Source organism: Podarcis bocagei (genome assembly GCF_964188305.1).
Source record: "Podarcis bocagei genome assembly, chromosome: 7".
Classification (NCBI taxonomy): domain Eukaryota; kingdom Metazoa; phylum Chordata; class Lepidosauria; order Squamata; family Lacertidae; genus Podarcis; species Podarcis bocagei.
The window spans coordinates 12,304,400-12,321,426 of NC_138132.1; the positions used below are offsets into that span (position 1 = coordinate 12,304,400).

The window sequence follows — 17,027 nt, forward strand, 5'->3', positions numbered from 1 at the left end:
CAGAGGCAGCACTGAGTCAGTCTTGCGGGGGAAGGGGCTGTGGTACTCAGGGACGGGAAGGGGCTAAGGGAGGAGGCGAGTGTGAGTCATAGGGAGGCAAGCGGAGGCAGCTCTGTGGAAGAGGAGGCACGCGGGGGGGGTGCCCTGGAGTGCACGACACTTGGGGTTCACTGCCTCTCTGCCCCCCCTCGCCCACACTCCTTTTTCCCGCCACCCTGCCCCAGGGAGGATAGATTATCCCAGGAATGCGTCTGTGCTGCAAGCTCTTAATCCCCAGCCGCACTGGGCTGCCTGCCAGCAGAAGCAGCTTCAGTGCATATGTGTGAGTAGTATGATAGGAGTGACTTTAATAGAAAGACACGTATGTATCTGGGAGTGTGACGGTGATGCACTCATCTTAACGGGTCTCCATTAGCCTGCATGCTTAGCTGGGCTCGCGCCCATGTGCCCCATTCAGGTGTTACACAAGGATGCATTTAATCCCACATGTGGGTCTGTCCATGCGTATGGCTAGCCAGGCGTGCACCTTATCAAGGGTATGCCCAGGCTCAGAGGTGGTGACTGGCCCAAGGTCACGCCAAGCCAGCTTCACCTCTTGAGCAAGGATTTGAACCCTGGTCTCTCCCAGGTCCTAGACCGTTGTGCGCTAAGTCAGTAAGCGGGGGGGGGGGGAGGCAAACACCACAAATCTTGCACAGCTTTCCTTAATATCCCCTCCCTACTTTGTTTTGTCTTAAAAACAAAACAAAACTGCATCAGCCCTACTTGTTTCCTCTTTTTTTCTCGCTCTTGACCTGGTTGGCCCCGTCACCACTTCCTACCCATTCTTACCCACCCCCATCTTCCCTTTTATTGCCCATCCTCTTCCCCCGCTTCCCCCTAAGCCCCCACCCTTATTTCTCCCCTTCCTCCCTATGCCCCCTACTCTCATTTCCCCCCTTTGCCCCCACTCATTTCCATACCCCTCCACCCCCCGGGATTTATGAAGGGTATGCTGGTGTGTATGTGTGTGTCCACGTCTATGCATCTGTTTGATGTGGTGCCTCCTCACAGGCATCTGCCAGGGCATGTGTGGCCACAGCATGATCCAAGCAGGTGCCCACATGGGCGCAAAGTGGGTGGGGAAGGGGCATATGGGGTGTATCATATATGCACTGCATTTACACTCCACCTTTCTCCCCAAGGAGATCAAGGTAGGGGACCTGGTTCTCTCTCTCTCTCCCCTCCCCACATCCTTCATTTAATCCCCACAACAACCCTAGGAGGTAGCCCAGGCTCAGAGGTGGTGACTGGTCCAAGGTCATGCCAAGCCAGCTTCACCTCTTGAGCAACGATTTGAACCCTGGTCTCTCCCAGGTCCTAGACTTTTGTGCGCTGAGTCAATAAGCGCGGGGGGACGGACCCAAACGCCACAAATCTTGCAGAGCTTTCCTTAATATCCCCTCCCTACTTTGTTTTGTCCTATTTGTTTCCTCTTTTTTCTCACTCTTGACCTGGTTGGCCCCGTCATTACTTCCTGCCCATCCTTACCCACCCCCATCTTCCCTTTTATTGCCCTTCCTCATACCCCGCTTCCCCCTAAGCCCCCACCCTTATTTTCCCCACCCTTCCTCCCTATGCCCCCTACTCTCATTTCCCCCTTTGCCCCCACCCTCATTTCCATACCCCTCCACCCCAAGGATTTCCCCACCTTCTCGCGCCCCCCTGCCCCTATCCTTCCCCTGCCCCCCTTATCACGCCTCTCTTGCCCCCTCTCCCCTCATTTCGCCTCCCTTTTTCTCTCCTCTGCTCCCCCCTCTCCCCGGGCGTGGTCTCTCCCTCTCTCCCTGGGTTCCGACGGGCGGGCCTGAGGCGGCGGTAGAGTACAAGAGAGAAGACGGGGGGGGAGAGGCGGGAGAAGAGGAGGAGGAGGAGAAGGCGACTGGTAGTAAACCACGGCCAATGGGAATCCCTCTCACCCCCCCACCTCTCTCTCCCGCCCCGCGATCCGTTCCTTCACCCCCACCACCACCCTCGCGGCGGCTCGCGGATTTGCATATGACTGACATTCCAAGGGCGGCCAATGGGCGGCCGCGGTGCGTGCGGCAGGGAGGGGTGCTCATTTGCATGTGAATGACCCAGCGCGGCGGCAGCCAATGGCGCGGCGGGGGCTAATTGGGCATGCGTGACGACGGCAGTCTGTGTGAGTGTGTGTGAGGGAGAGAGAGCGAGTGAGTGAGGAGAAGGAGGGAGCGGGCGAGGAGAGCGAGCGAGAGGAGGGCGGTTCGGGCGAGGGGGCCGCCCTTGTTCGTAGCCCAGAGCGGCCGGGAGAGGGAGGAGGAGGCGGGCAGGCAGTGAATGGTGTTTGGTTACAACGTTACAACCGGAGGGGACGGCGCGACAGGCGGAGCAGCAGCAGCGACAGCCTCCTCCCTCCGTCTCCGTCAAGACGCTCCGCGACAAGCAACCGCCCGCCTGTCGCCGACAGTGGCTGCGAGGAGGAGGAAGGGGAGGCGGGCAGACGGGAATAGGCGGACAACTCGCGACCTCTCCCCTTCCCCTCCCTCTCCTCCCCTCCCCCCCTCCCCGGTCTCTTCCTGCCTTCCCAATGCGCGCACACCGTAATCCTGCCAGGCGACAAGCCTCTGGCCGGGGATCGGGGCAGGCGGTGTGGGCGCTCTCTCTCCCCGCCCCCTTCCAACCTCTCTCCTTCCTACCCACCCGCTTTCATCGCTGAGGTGCTAAAGTGCCCTTGCATACTCGCACACACCCACCTCTAGAAACTGCACCTCAAAGCAGCCTGTATTTCCCTCCCTCTCTTTCTCTCCCACCAGCACCTTCCTCTCAACGCTGCTGGACCCACACGCCCCTCTCTTTTTGCACACACTGCCAGAGCAGCCGGCTTGGCACATGGGTGCGCGCGCACACACGCCGCCACCACACAGCTACCTCCCTCGCCTCCCTCTGCTCCCCCACCCTAAGATGTTTCCTAACTTACCCCATGCCGACTGCCGGACACGCTGCTGCGCCTGTGAGGAGGACCAGAGCAGGCCGTAGGAGAAGAGTGTTGCACCTCCTGCTGCTGCTGCTGCTGTTGCACATGGGCGGCCGTGCGGTGGTGAGCCTTCAGACTGTTGACATCCAGCTGGCCTTCGCCCCGCATGGGACTTTCTAAGGTGGTCCTCTGCCGTGGAGCGGAACTGGCTTGCTGACCCAGCGCACATCCAAAGCTGCAGACTTCAGTAGGCCTGTTAAAGAGACCACCCCCCACGCCTCCCTCCCCAGGGCAAGGGCAGGGGGAGGATGCTCTCCGGACTGGGCAGCTGAGAGACACGTGGTCCACCTGCCCTCAGGACAACGGCTCAACACGCCTTGGGATGTTCTCCACAGAAAGACCCCCGTCAGCATTGCCCCCTCTGCCGCACAGGGGGCTAGGCATGTTCGGTCAGTGAATTCTGGGTTGCAGAGTGGTAATTCTGAAAGGTGGATTTGTTTGTGTATGGAGACATTCAAGGCACGCCTTGGTCTTCTCTCGTACTCTCTTCATGCTGGAAAGATGGGTGATTTGGAAGATATAGTTGACCTGAAGCTGACCTTTAACCTTTCTTGTGTCGCAAGAGATTGAGGGTGTCTTCCATTTCATACTAAGATGACTGTAGAGGTGAAATCTGCAGGATGGAAGGGGGCGTGGGTTCCTTGATATTTCCATTTCTTTCACATAGTCCCCTTTTAAGTTCAGGAGGTCAGTTGGCTGCAGATGGGGAATGGTATTTGAAGTTTCCCTTTCCCCCTTCCGTGGCTACTATTTCTATTCCTTGTCTTAAGACCAGGAGCAAATGTTGGATATTTGAATTTGCAGTATTGTGTTTGGTGGTCCATTATGCTAGCAGCAGCTTAGCACCCAGGTGAACTTTTTCTTGGAGTTGGAGATGTTGCAAGTGACAGAACAGCAGCATTTTTTTCAGCATTTCTGGATGCAGTAAAAAGACACAGCAGCCTGTGGTAAAGGTGGCAACCCTGGCTGAGTTTTGTCTGAAGCCCCTCCCTATGGGCACTCCTCCCCTCTCCTCCCCACCCCTTTATTAGCATCCTCTGTGGAAAGGTGATTGGAGAAAGGTTCCATGTGTTGCTGTTTTCATGCTTTCAGTTCTTTTAATTTGCATGCCATGTCTTGCATCCATGCCAGCTCTGTGAACTTGCTTGCTTTGTCTCCACCTCTGTAGATGAGAAACTGAGAATGTTGGTGGGCTTGCAGTTGGTTTATGACAAAATTGGAAACTGGATTTCTTGTCCTGTTCTCTGTATGGATGCTGGGGGGGGCATCTTGGGGGGGTCAAGGAAGGACGCGGGATGCCAGGATTCCACATGGTGCAGCTTCAGACAAGCACTGTGTCTATACTTTCTTCATCACGTGTGTTCTAGTTTTTCTCGATGGACAGTGGCTTCAATCTTGGAAGCTAGATCAGTAATCTTTACTTGGGGGTGGGTGGGAGGGGGCAGCCTCCAATCATGACATTTTAAGAGTCTTGTTGCTTTGCTGAGACCGGAGGGAGGGTCTTACTATTTCGTGCCCTTCCTTCTGCTGTCGCCCCCCTCCCTTCTCATCCTCCCCCTCCGCATAGGGATGTGGTCACCAGCTGGAGGACAGGAAGCCACTGAGCCAGCATTTCCCGGCACAGTCCAACCACGATGCGCTGAGTGCTTTTAATAATTGAGTTAACTTTACACGCAGGCACAGGAGCGATGTGACTGATCCATCAGGGGATGCAAAGGAAGGAAGAGAGAGAGATGAATGATGGGAAAGGGGCTTAGCAGTGGGAATAGAACCATCCTTTTCTTTCTGGAAAGCAGAGCCAACCCCCCCCCCCCGGTTCTATTATGATTTTAGCATTCTTCTTATCAAACAAGTACATCCATATTTTTTTTAAAAAAAATCCCAAACCGTAAGTAAAATCCAAATAAAATCGAAAGCCCCCAGCCTGCAAAGGAATGATGAGCAGTGCAGGAACATGGGGAACTTTATATACCAGGACAGATTATTTGTCCATCTGGCTCAGCATTGCCTACTTTGGCTGGCAGCAGCACCCCAGGGTGCCTGGTAGAGGCATTTCCCAACCTGACCTTTTTAGCTGAGGATGCCGGGGATCAAACCTGCGGCCTTCTGTGTATTATTCCACCAAAGTATAGTCAAAGCTAAGTATGAATCGGTTTTCTGGTAGGTATGTTATTACTTGCGGAGTGCTGAGCACTTAAGAACGCAGGTGACCCTGAGCAGCAGTTGCTTCACAGGGATGAGGGTAGCATAAAGTATGTTAGGTTGTGCTGTATGTTTGTGTTGTTGTTTAGAATCAACACTACTTACTCCACAGAATTAATCCTGAGGCATCTTTGTGCACAGCTGATTAGCGTGTAGTTTTCCAGTTATGCATGTCAGCTGTGTTTTGTAGAGGCTGTTCGTGGGATGGAGGTAGAGGTGACACTAATTGTGTGTTTGATGCTGGAACAGAGAGCCCTGCTGCTGCCACTGTATGACTGAAGTTGATCTAGGCAGCCCTGCAATGTGTCCTAGGTTGTTTCCTGTAAAAAACAACAACACATGATGTGGTTTGTTGCAGTGGTGCAAGGCTCTGGTTTAGTCACACTGGTTTAGTTAAGCTGTAGTGGACACTGTGAGTCCACGTGCCATAGAGCTGAGAGTGTCCTGTAGAGGTGTTTACACAATATTTTGGGCTTACTGGTGTTGCATATGCAGTTTGTTTTTTGGGTTCCATAGAACCAGGAAGTACAGATGCTGCAAATTTGATTGTGTGTGCACACGCGTACGCAAACACATGCAAGCCAGCTCAGGTCTCTCTCTCCTACGCAATAATAGCCTTTTCTTGGCACCCCAAGAAGGAAGTCTTGCTTAGCCTGATACAGGGGCAGCAGGAAGTGATGGGAGGGAGAGCCAGTGCAAGCAGATCACTTCCACCTTCAAGGAATAGCTTCTAATGGGGGCCGGTGCTGATGTCTATGGACACTTCTTCCTAGGTTGGGAGGACCTTCTTCTCCTGAGGGCACAGCCCTGGGGCGCTGTTTGGCTTCCCTTGCCCCACGCAGCCTGAGCTCCTGAGGATGCTCTCAAGCCCTCTGGCTGGGATGGAGCCAAGTAGCTTGGCTGCCCCAGCAAGCGTGGGAGTCTGAGTGAGCTGGGCCCCTCACCCCTTCCCTCCCCTTCCCCTCCTGCAGCTGTAAAATTCCTTTGCCTGGCTTCCAGCTGGGAAGGGCGGAGGAGGGGGGGGTGTTGCTTCCTGGCAGGCAAAGGAGAAAATCTCTCCCACCCCCAGGGACCTAGAAGCTAGCGATAAGGCATGGCACAGATTGTGGCTGCTAGGACTCTGGACGGAAACGCAACTAGGATGAGGCTGTTAGAGGTGTGCATGAGAGAGAAAGGGAACTGGAGGAAGGGAGACTTGGACTGATTGAACCCTGGAGTCCTGACTCCCAGTCTCCTATTCCCTTTATTTTACTTGCTGGTCTGAGCTGACTGTTGCAACACTTTCTTTCTTCTCCTGTTCCTTCCAGTGTGGACAAATGTGGAGCCACGGTCTGTGGCTGTATTCCCATGGCACTCCCTTGTGCCCTTCCTGGCTCCCAGCCAGCCCGATTCCTCCGTGCAGCCGACCGAAGGCCAGCAGCCTGTCAGCCACCCGTCTACATCCAATCAGAACAAAGGCAAGTGCGCAGGGCGGGGCGAGGGGAAGAAAGGGGGCAGGTGCAGAATTTCCACCTAGGCTTCCTGCTATGGGACAGGCCAGCAGGTAGGACCGGGCATGCGCGCAACTCCTTGCCCTCCTCTGCAAGAGCACATGGCTGTTCATTCTCACCTGAGGCTTTCCATTTCAGAACCTCCAGAATCAGCTGCTGTGGCCCATGAGCTCCCCAGCGTATCTTCCGGGGCCGAAGCAGGGAGGCCAAACACTTCGCACCCTGACAGCCCGACTCCAGTTTCCCAGCCATCAGCGGCAACTCCTGGAGGGAGCGGAGGGCCAGCCCAGCAGGAAGACGACGTCCCAGGGCACTCGCGCCTGGACAGTGAGACAGAGAGCGATCACGACGATGCGTGAGTTCTGCTGCCTTCCGGGGCTGCTCCATCGTGCTTTGTTGCGGTTCTTCTTCCAACAGCCTTGCGAGGTCACAGCTCCCCCCCCCACCTGACAGACAGCTGTTTTATAGCTGTGGGCGACTTGCGCAAGCTATAAGTCCACGACAGAGGTGGGACCGCAGCACAGTGGAGCAGGGAATGTGCTGCTGGGAGGAGCGGCGTGAGGCAGTTGGGAGAGAACCCTAAAACAGAGAGGGAACAGGGAGCATGGTTAAGTTGAAGGAGGATGTCAGGAGACCCGGGTGAGGTGCCGGCGCTGGGAATAGTTTGGAGAAGATGGTGAAATTGGACTTCCTTCTGTAGGTTCTTGTCCGTTGTATCTTCTGAGATACAACTCCCACTGCTGCCGGGCAAGCGTCGTACCCAGTCCTTGAGCGCTCTGCCCAAAGACCGAGATTCATCTTCCGAAAAGGATGGGCGCAGTCCTAACAAGGTGAGGGATCTTTTCCTGTCATCTCTCTCTCTCTCCCTCTCCTTCTCTCTCTCTCTCTCTCTCTCTCTCTCTCTCTCTCTCTCTCTCATATTCCTCAGCCTTCCTTCTCCTCATTCAACTGTGGAATGCTCCACCAGTATTCAGAGTTCACCCTAGGTAAAATATAAGTTTAGTGGTGGCTTTGGTGCTCTTTGCATCCACACGCACCCTTTTTTTTTTTTGCAGAGAGAAAAAGATCACATCCGGCGGCCTATGAATGCTTTCATGATCTTCAGCAAGCGACACCGGGCCCTGGTGCACCAGCGGCACCCCAACCAAGACAACCGTACCGTCAGCAAGATCCTAGGCGAGTGGTGGTACGCGCTGGGGCCCAAGGAGAAACAGAAGTACCACGACCTGGCCTTCCAGGTACAGCCTCCTAGGGAGCGTAACACGGAGAGCGAGTCGGGCGCCTTATCTGCAAGTGCTGTTGCCTCCCATTGTGCAGCTAGCATGCCTGGCTTAGATCAGTGGCTCCTTTCATCCAGCATTCTGTCTCCCAAGAGTGATGCTGTTAAGCAGGGCCTGATGGTGAAAGCCAGGGCTGTATGTATATAACCTTTTCAGGAGTACAGAAAAGGTATGCAAGGTTGTATGGTTGCAGACCTGAGTTTCCGGAGAATATCTGTTTTCATGTAATTACAAAAGCAAGTCTCCGGCCTTTAGGTTGCCAAGATATGCTTGAAAAATTCGTAGCTAAAACCTAGTAAAATCTCAGTAGCAGCAGTTTTAAAGGGAATGTGGATGCAGTGTCTTGCTTTGTTTCTTTTCCCAGTGTATAGCAATGATGTATGATTTGCTCATTTTAGATGGGATTCAGATCTCCATTGCACAGAATTTTAACTTATGTGGCATGGAGTCCATGACAGCCATTCCCACTTTTCCCCCTCAGTAGCTGGTACATTGCCTAGGAATCTTTTCTTCATTTCTCTCCATTCTCAACTTTTCTCTCTCTCCCACCCCCCCCCCAAAAAAAAACCAGGTGAAGGAAGCCCATTTCAAAGCACACCCTGACTGGAAGTGGTGTAACAAAGATCGCAAGAAGTCTAGCTCAGACGTGAAGCCCTCAGGGCCCGGGGGATGCTCCAAGGAGACCCGAGAGCGCAGCATGTCTGAGACGGGTACCGCTGCTGTGCCAGGAGGTGAGCTCCTTTCATATCTTTCTTCCCCCTGCCCCCCCCCCCCGCTTTAAGACTCTCTCCTTCTTGTCTTACCACTCTCTGCTTCCCCACCAGGCCCTTCCGAGATGCAGGTGCTGCTGGGGCCAGAGGGCAAGGCAGGCATGGTAGGATCCGGCCACAGCCATGGGGAGCGGATCCTGCCCTCGGCAGGGCCTGGCGCACAGCGCCCCCGGGCCTTCTCCCACAGTGGGGTGCATGGGATGGAGAGCGACCGTGACAGCCAGGTGCTGCAGGAGCTCACCCAGGTACGTTGGCACACTCTTGGGTTCTGGCGGCGAGGGGCGGGGCAGTAGGAAGTCATGGAGAATCTGGGCTTTGATCAATTCCAGGGGAATTGGGGCTTTGGGAAGGAGAAGGAATTATTGCTTGCTGCAAACCCAGCTCACATGTGTGCACACACAAGAAAGAGTGCAAGAATGCAAGGCAAAGGGAGTGTTGCTCAGACACGTATCCTGACTTGGGAGCTTGTAAAGGGAGTTGCCTTTTCTGGCCTACACTAGTTCTGGGGCTTCCTTGTCGGTTCAGCTGTTGTTTTGCCACCCAGCTCCTTCTTTCAAATGAAGTCTGACCTGACAAAAATCCTTCAGGTCGCAGATCAAGGATCACCTTCTTGCCCTGGGAGATGCGAGGCTCTAACAGATGACGCTATTCTGTTCCAGATGTGTCCAGGACAGTCTCTGTACGTCAGTGGGAAGGGGCAGTTCGGGGGGCTGGGCCCTTCGGGGTCCCCATTTGCAACCCCAGGCGAAGGCCCCAGGCACTCCTTGCACCTGCACCCCTCCCGTGCCTCCCGTTCTCAGCGCACAACCAGCGAGGACATGACCAGCGACGAGGAGCGAATGGTCATCTGCGAAGAGGAGGGTGATGACGACGTCATTGGTAAGGAGTCCCTGCCCAAAATGCTAGCACAACGCTTTCGCTTATCCCTGAACCACACGGAGCTCAGAGTATTTAAACTTGTTGCCCTAAATTCCTGCATGGCTGCCCCACTCCTAAAGCAAAGGGTGAGGAACATTGCAAATACATTGGGGGTGAGGAAGATGACATGTTAAATAAATGCTGAGGTTTCAAGAACTCGATGCAAACCATGAACTAATAGTTCAGCATTAAATTTAAGTTGAAAGCCGGAGGACTGATTTTCAGCAGTAAGACCTGCCCTCTTTTGGAATAGGCTTGCTGGTCTTCTAACTGTTGCCCTCACATCTGCAGCAAGAATAGCGTGTGGTCCTGTATGGCCTTGGTGCTTCTCTTGTGCCATAAATATCAGTGTACCTATATTCTTACCTACCCACTGACCCAAATCTTGCTAGGGGATCTGTTTGCCCCTGGCAGACTAGAAGGTTATTCAGCACTGTGTTATAGGCGCCCCTAGCTTGTTCTAGGGCATGACTTAAAGTTGCTTTCTGGGGCGTCCTGCAAACCCAAATCCACGCAAATCCACCATGTGCCACACAAACCTTGTACTTAATCTGTTATCAAATGATGTTACATCTGGTAAAATTCAGTGAAACCAAGGAGGCAGGATGTTCTGCGTTTTCTGGGAGCTTGTAGAGGCGAAGAAGCTGGGCCCCCTAAGTTGTCTTTGACTCTCACTTCTACAATGCTAAAGTTGATTGGGTGGGACTGGAAAGGCTGTGACCTCCATGGATTTAAGAAAGACTTGGGTTTTTGTGAAATACCTTGTGATTTGCTGCACAGGTAATGCAGCACAAGGATGAAGAAATGGCTACTCTTCCATTATTGACTCTTTTTCTCTATGTATGCTGAGATTGTGGGCATGGAAAATGGTACTGGGAAATTAGTACTTGGGATTTAGTATCTTCAGAATTCCTTAAGTTTCTAACATTTAGGACTGCAAAGATGGGCTGGTGGACTATCTCCCAGACGCTGCCCTCTCAGAAGCTGAAAAGGTGGAGAAAGTTAGTAAGATCTCTAGGGCTTCAGTGCCTTACACAACACTTTCTCCCTTTCCATGACTGTCAGAGAAGCAGAGTGAAAATATGCAAACCAAGTAAATATATGTGCTCATTAGCATGATTTGTGCAGATTGCAGAATAGTGTGACTGTCTTGAATGCCTAGATAGCTCAGTTGGCTAGAGTGTAGTGCTGATAATGCTAAGGTTTGCAGGTTTGATCCCGTATTCCTACTAGATGATCCTCAGGATCCCTTTGAACCATACGATTCTATGATTCCACCATGTTTTTCCCCTCCTCCCGATTTACACAGTCTTGCCAATAAAGAGGAACTTTAATTTACTTCGGTCAGAGTGCAACACCGACTGTTCTTTACCTGCAGTGACAAGCTGTGCTATCACACTAAGCTAAACAAATGTTCCCCGCTACCCAAACCGTTCAAATTTTATTAGCTCAAATAAATGAATGGAATTTCCTCTTCTAGACACAAACTCAATTCAGCAATGGAAGCAGCCACCTCTTTTTGAACAGTAGCTTTAGGCAAGCTGCTGTAATCACCAAATTGCACCACAGAAGGGAAGAAAGAGGGATAAAACTCAAAACATTGGTGGCGGGAGGGGGTGCAAAGTGAGGGCAGAGGAGTGATGAGGCACCCCCCTTGGGGAGCATGGAATCTCCTCCCAGCTGCCATTTCATATTGAAGTCTTCAGTCTTACTCCCATTACCACAATGGCTCAGACTTCCCCTTGTATTAAAAAAACCCCCAGTGTTTTCTGTACCACGAGATCATCGTACCCTGCATTAGTTTATGTGGAATAAGCTGTTCTCAAACAAGCATCTGATTCCCTTGCACACAATCTGTCATATGGGATAGAATGCGGAGTGAGGCAGTTTGCTGTGCTGCTTTATTGAGGCTGGATGTTCTTGGCGGTAGAGCCAAGTGACCTGCATGCAAAAGACCCAAGGCTTAATCATTGGCATTTCCAGGTAGACTCCTGCTTGGCACCCTGGAGAGCATCTGCCAGCCAGTTTCTGCAGACAGTATTGAGGCAGATGAGACCAGTGGTCTGATTCTGAATAACGTGTCTTCCTAATCCCAAGAGGCATTTATTACAGGAGTGGGGTAGTCCCATTCTTGTTGCTATTCGCTTTTTAGATTGTGAACGTAGTGGTAGTGGTGCGTACTGGCATTAAAAGGTAACTAAGGGATGTGGGTGGCGCTGTGGCTTAAACCACAGAGCCTAGGACTTGCCAATCAGAAGGTCGGCGGTTCGAATCCCTGCGACGGGGTGAGCTCCCGTTGCTCGATCCCTGCTCCTGCCAACCTAGCAGTTCGAAAGCACGTCAAAGTGCAAGTAGATAAATAGGTACTGCTCTGGCGGGAAGGTAAATGGCATTTCCGTGCGCTACTCTGGTTTGCCAGAAGCGGCTTAGTCATGCTAGCCACATGACCCGGAAGCTGTACGCTGGCTCCCTCGGCCAATAAAGCGAGATGAGCACCGCAACCCCAGAGTCGGCCACGACTGGACCTAATGGTCAGGGGTCCCTTTTACCCCCTTTTTAATCTGCATTTAAATGCAATCTTGATTATTTACTGAACAAGATTCTCTGAATGCACCAGAATCCAGATTGCTCTGCTTCAAAGCTGGGCTGCGGGCAGGTAAAGAGATGGGCATTTCTGCCTCGTTTTCCGTCCTGCGCAGTGTTTCGTTGTGCCCCGGTTATTGGCCCGCTACCAGCACCGCCTTTTCCTCCGATTACTCAGCTCCCTTCTGCACCCAGAGCACCCCTAATTTAGATCTCTTCCAGGGGACAGCAGCTATAATTTCTAACACACACACACCGTTCCCTGCAAAAAAATAGAAATAAACACTCCGCATTTTGCCTGTACTTGAAGTAAGTGAATTTGCAGATTTGCAGTAATCCTATCTCTCTCGGATAAAAATCTCTGCCTCTCCAGGAGAGTTTTGGAGAGGGAGTGGGGGATGTTTGGAGGTGGTCAGGTGTCTTGCTGACTCATGCTTCTGCCCTCTTACAGCTGAGGATGGGTTCAACCCTGCTGATGTTGACCTCAAATGCAAGGAACGAGTGACGGACAGCGACAGTGAGGGTTCCTTGGGGGATGAATCCGACAACAAGGTGAGTAGGCTGGAAGTAAAGGAATAAGGGTGCAACTATAAGCCTTGCAACATAAAGAGGTTGTGGCAACGAGAGAGGAATCTTTGCTTTGTGGGGGGTCTGGCAGTGGGATGCTTCAGAGTGTTCAAAGCACCGCACGCGTCTTCCTTGTGGCAAGCTAAACTCCTGGCTTTTGGCATGGCGTCTTTAGAGGTTTTTAATTAACATTTTGTGTTGAGATGAGCAAACACAAGCACAGTCCTTTGCAGGGAAGGGGCTGGAGCTGAGAGAGGGGGACTTTGCTGCCCTCTTGGCAGAAGTGAGATTCGAAATGCGAACTGTCCTGGTTCAGAACTCATTCCTGTTTTGGGACTTAGAATTGTAGAGTTGCAAGGGATTCCGATGCTCATCTAGTCCAAGCCGCTGCTGTGTAGGACTGGCGATGCTGTAAGGAAGAGTATGAAAGCAGCTCTGTGGAGGAGATAACTCCCGGGCGTTCCGGCAGCCTTCTAACCCTTTCCCCATCTGCTCGCAGGACTTTGGCCGCAAGCTCTTCTCCCCGGTGATCCGCTCGGCTGCGCTGCCTCCTTCCTCCGGTGCCTTCGCCCCCTGCCGCCCGCCGCCCCCTCTGGACTTGGAGCCACCTCCGCCTCCTCACAGCCTCGACCAGCAGCCCCCTCCCAAGACGTACGGCTCCTTCCAGCTGGCACCCAGCACCTTCAAGGCCCAAGACTCCCGGGGAGGACTCCGCCCTCACAACACCCCAGCCAAGCGCCTGGAGCCGCGCTTTGAATCGGCGGCGGCCTCTTACCGGCGGAAGCGGGCAGACAGTGCTGGAGGGGGCTCCCAGGCAGCAGCCACGGAGTCTGGGGTGGCCCCCCTGGCCGCCCCGACTCACTCTGTCATCTCTCCGCCTGGTGGAATGTTTCAGGCTGTGGTGCTCTCCGATTCCGCCCGCTTGTCCTCGGGCACCGTGCTGGTGACGGCCCCGTCCATGAGCGCCCCGAATGTGGGAGTGATCGGCTACAGCGGCGCGCCCAGCCTGGTCCGCACGGCCTCCACCGTCGTCACCAACGTGGTCAAGCCGGTTAGCAGCACCCCGGTGCCCATTGCCAGCAAGCCCTTCCCGCGCGGGTCAGGGGAGGGGCTCCCGTTGCTCAGCCCCCCTCCCTCGGATGGGGCCGCGAAGGCGGAAGGGATTTCTGTGGGGCGCTTCGGCCTCCTCTACGCTGACAAGAAGACTCAGCCGCCCTCGGCGATGCCCGGGATCCAAGCCACGTCGCCTCACCTTGTAGCCGGCCCTCTCATTGGGCAAGGCTTGACCGCTGTGGGGAAGGGGCCTGCCAACCAGGGCAGCGTGGTGACCAACCTCCTTGTGGGAGCCCAAGGCTATGGGCAAGCAGGCAGCGCGGGAGGGGCTGCCGTTCCGGTGACTGTCTTGCCCCCCGGCGCCATTGCACAGCAGCCCTCGGTGCAGTTCATCACGCAGAATCCGCCTGGGCCCGGGCAGAACGGCCCAGTGCCGCTCAGCATCCTGCAGCCTCAGGGCATCCTCTCGGGGGCAGCGGGCAAGGCAGGCGGCATCACTCAGGTGCAGTACATCCTGCCCACCTTGCCTCAGCAGCTGCAAGTGGCCGGGGGAAAGGTGCCGGCGGGAGCGGGTGCTCCTGGAGCTGCCAGCATCCATTTCACTCTTCCGCCAGCCAACGGAAAGGTGATCGCCACACCCCAAGCCATCCCCATCATCCAGCCTGCTCCAGGAAGCGGCAACAGCAATGTCACCGTCATGTCCTCAGCACCCAAAGGTAAGGGCATGGGCCTTTTTGCTTGATAAGCCCTCCGTACCAATATTTTATTTTATTTTTTAAAAAAGATAATTGCATCGCATCAGAGATGTAGACCTCACCCTGCCTAGTCTCTGTGTAATTCCTAAGACTGAGAATGCTTCCTGGCTAGTTCATCCATGCCCCATGATGAAGTGCAGAAAGACATTCATTTTCATTTACGGATCTCTCATCCCTGGAGAGTCACCGCGCCCCAAAGCATTACACATTTTAGAAGCGCCAGGTTCCAGCCGTTTTTAATACATGAAGGGGTTTTTACCTGAATCTCCTGCTGCCTCTGTGTTAACGGAGCTCACCTACCTGTTAGTGGTGACGGTGTGGGTCACCGTTTTGTATGGCAGAGTTCACTTCTGGTCCCTGGGCAAGCAAGCAGGAGGCCGGCCGACAAGAATATGCACATTGGCTCTCCCTGGTGTAAAAGAGCCAAGAAGAGCCGTGCTGCGTTGGGCCAGGGCCCTGTCTAGTCCAGTATCCCATTTTCCATGGCTGGCAAGAGCCATGTGCCTTTGGGGAGCCCCCAGTGCAAGGCATGAGGTCAATTGGCCTCTCCAGAAACATGTGTAGTATGTGGCCATCACAGCTAGTAGCCCCTGATAGCCTTTGCCCTCCATGAATTTGTCTAACCCCCTCCCCCAACTGCTGCCCTTTCAAGATTACAGTGAAGGTGCCTGCCTGATGCCAGCAGGCAGGGAGCTCCACCGTGTGGGTGCTGCCACCCTGGAACATTTGATTCCTTGCAAATGGGAAGCAAGCATTACGTGGCCTCTGTCACGGTGCCAGTTCTGTGGATCAAAGTGGTTGGGCGGCCACATACAGGGTAAGGTGATCTTGCAGGAAAACAGTAGAATTACGTAATCCTTGATCGATCTTCCAAACTTGAGAAGCCCCAAACGTAGCTTTCCTCCTAGGGAGAGGTGCTTTTGTCCTCCCGATAGTTGCCCTGTCCTGTGCCTTTCCCAGGTCCTCAACATCCTTCATGAGATGTGGTACCTTGGTAGCTCCACTCAGATGCTGGGCTTTTTGACATCCGCAAACTGACCTCGTTGTGTGCGCCTCTCTTCTCTCTCCCTCTCTCCCCCCCAGTTCAGTCAGTGTCTCCAGTTCAAGCTCCATCTCCCAGCACTTCAACCCACCTCGTGTCTGGGCAGGTGGTGCCCCCTGCTGGGCTCCAGGTACAAGGCAAGGTCCTGGTGCCCATGGCACCCCCACAGGTGACGGTGCGCACCTCCACTGCCACCCAGCTGCCTCTGGTGACCCCACCTTTCCCCGTCCCGGTGCAGAACGGGAGCCAGCCAGCCAGCAAGGTTAGTTAATTTGGGGGGGGGGCTGTGCTGGGTACCTTATGCGATGGGTGAAGGTGGTGCTATCTGCTAATTGTGAATACTACGCTTGGCATAAATGCTGCAGGACTGTCAAATAATAATAATAATAATAATAATAATAATAATAATAATAATAATAATAATAATAATAATAGTAGTAGTAGTAGTAGTAGTTGTTGTTCTGGCGGCTGCTATTATTACTTTCTTGCACAAAGGGTGGGTAGGTGGTCAGTTCATGGAGCAGTAGATAAGCCTAGGGATGGATGGATCATTACCTCCACGTAGGAGTCTTTCTTCCCTGTCCTCTGCATATCCTACTTAGGTCACCCTCTGGGTTTCAAAGTCCAGGTACTTCCCTTGAACCGCAAGGTCTTTAATTCATGGCATGTAAAAAACAAACAAACCCCAAACTTTCTATAACCTGCCAAGATACCTTTGGCTAGTACAGTTCTTTCATTTGTTTTTGACACTTGTATTCCCCCTTTTCCTTGGCAAGTAATGTAATCAAGTTTCTTTGAGTATATTGTTAACGTAGTACAACGTGGGGAGGAGAGCAGAGCCTCTTAACGTTGTGTAGCAATGCTTAATTCAGTTGCTCGTTCTATAAGTAAAGCAAAGAAAAACTCAACCCAGCTGAACGATGGCACTCTGCTGTAGGGCCACAGGCATCCTGCGAAACTGGAGGATTGAAACTTCGGTACAGGATGCGTTGCTTCGACTGGAATGCTAAGAAAACTCTGCTTTAATCTCTTTCTTTCTGGACAGGTTTATCAATTTCAGGATTGTGGGGAGGGACTTTAAAAATGAAGGAGAGATAAAACTAGAAGGCGATTGGTGGGCCCAGACGGTTTCTTCCTCACAGCTCCCTGTCCCTACTGATCACAGGCTGCAGTTCCCACTCACACTTCAATGCTCCTTCCTCTTCTCCAGTTAGGGCACCTAAGGCAGCATAGGTTACATGATTACTGTTCCTACTACTGCAGATGTTGAATTCTGACAAATCAGACCTGAATGGCATGTGGAAACAGTGTTTTCATGATGTTGGTTGACAGC

The 17,027-nt window shown here is 53.2% G+C and overlaps 1 protein-coding gene across 3 annotated transcripts in view; it reads left to right on the forward strand.

Moving 5' to 3' along the window:
- The window catches only part of CIC (capicua transcriptional repressor), a 49,013-nt gene that overhangs the window by 22,978 nt on the left and 9,008 nt on the right, over nucleotides 1-17,027 (forward strand). For all 3 annotated transcript variants that reach the window (XM_081200113.1, XM_081200115.1, XM_081200114.1), the window contains exons 3-12: nucleotides 6,544-6,693; nucleotides 6,865-7,081; nucleotides 7,427-7,556; nucleotides 7,782-7,964; nucleotides 8,578-8,737; nucleotides 8,831-9,021; nucleotides 9,436-9,655; nucleotides 12,729-12,829; nucleotides 13,344-14,613; nucleotides 15,736-15,956. In XM_081200113.1, the coding sequence (XP_081056239.1) occupies nucleotides 6,544-6,693; nucleotides 6,865-7,081; nucleotides 7,427-7,556; nucleotides 7,782-7,964; nucleotides 8,578-8,737; nucleotides 8,831-9,021; nucleotides 9,436-9,655; nucleotides 12,729-12,829; nucleotides 13,344-14,613; nucleotides 15,736-15,956 (2,843 nt within the window). The remainder of the gene's footprint in view (nucleotides 1-6,543; nucleotides 6,694-6,864; nucleotides 7,082-7,426; nucleotides 7,557-7,781; nucleotides 7,965-8,577; nucleotides 8,738-8,830; nucleotides 9,022-9,435; nucleotides 9,656-12,728; nucleotides 12,830-13,343; nucleotides 14,614-15,735; nucleotides 15,957-17,027) is intronic.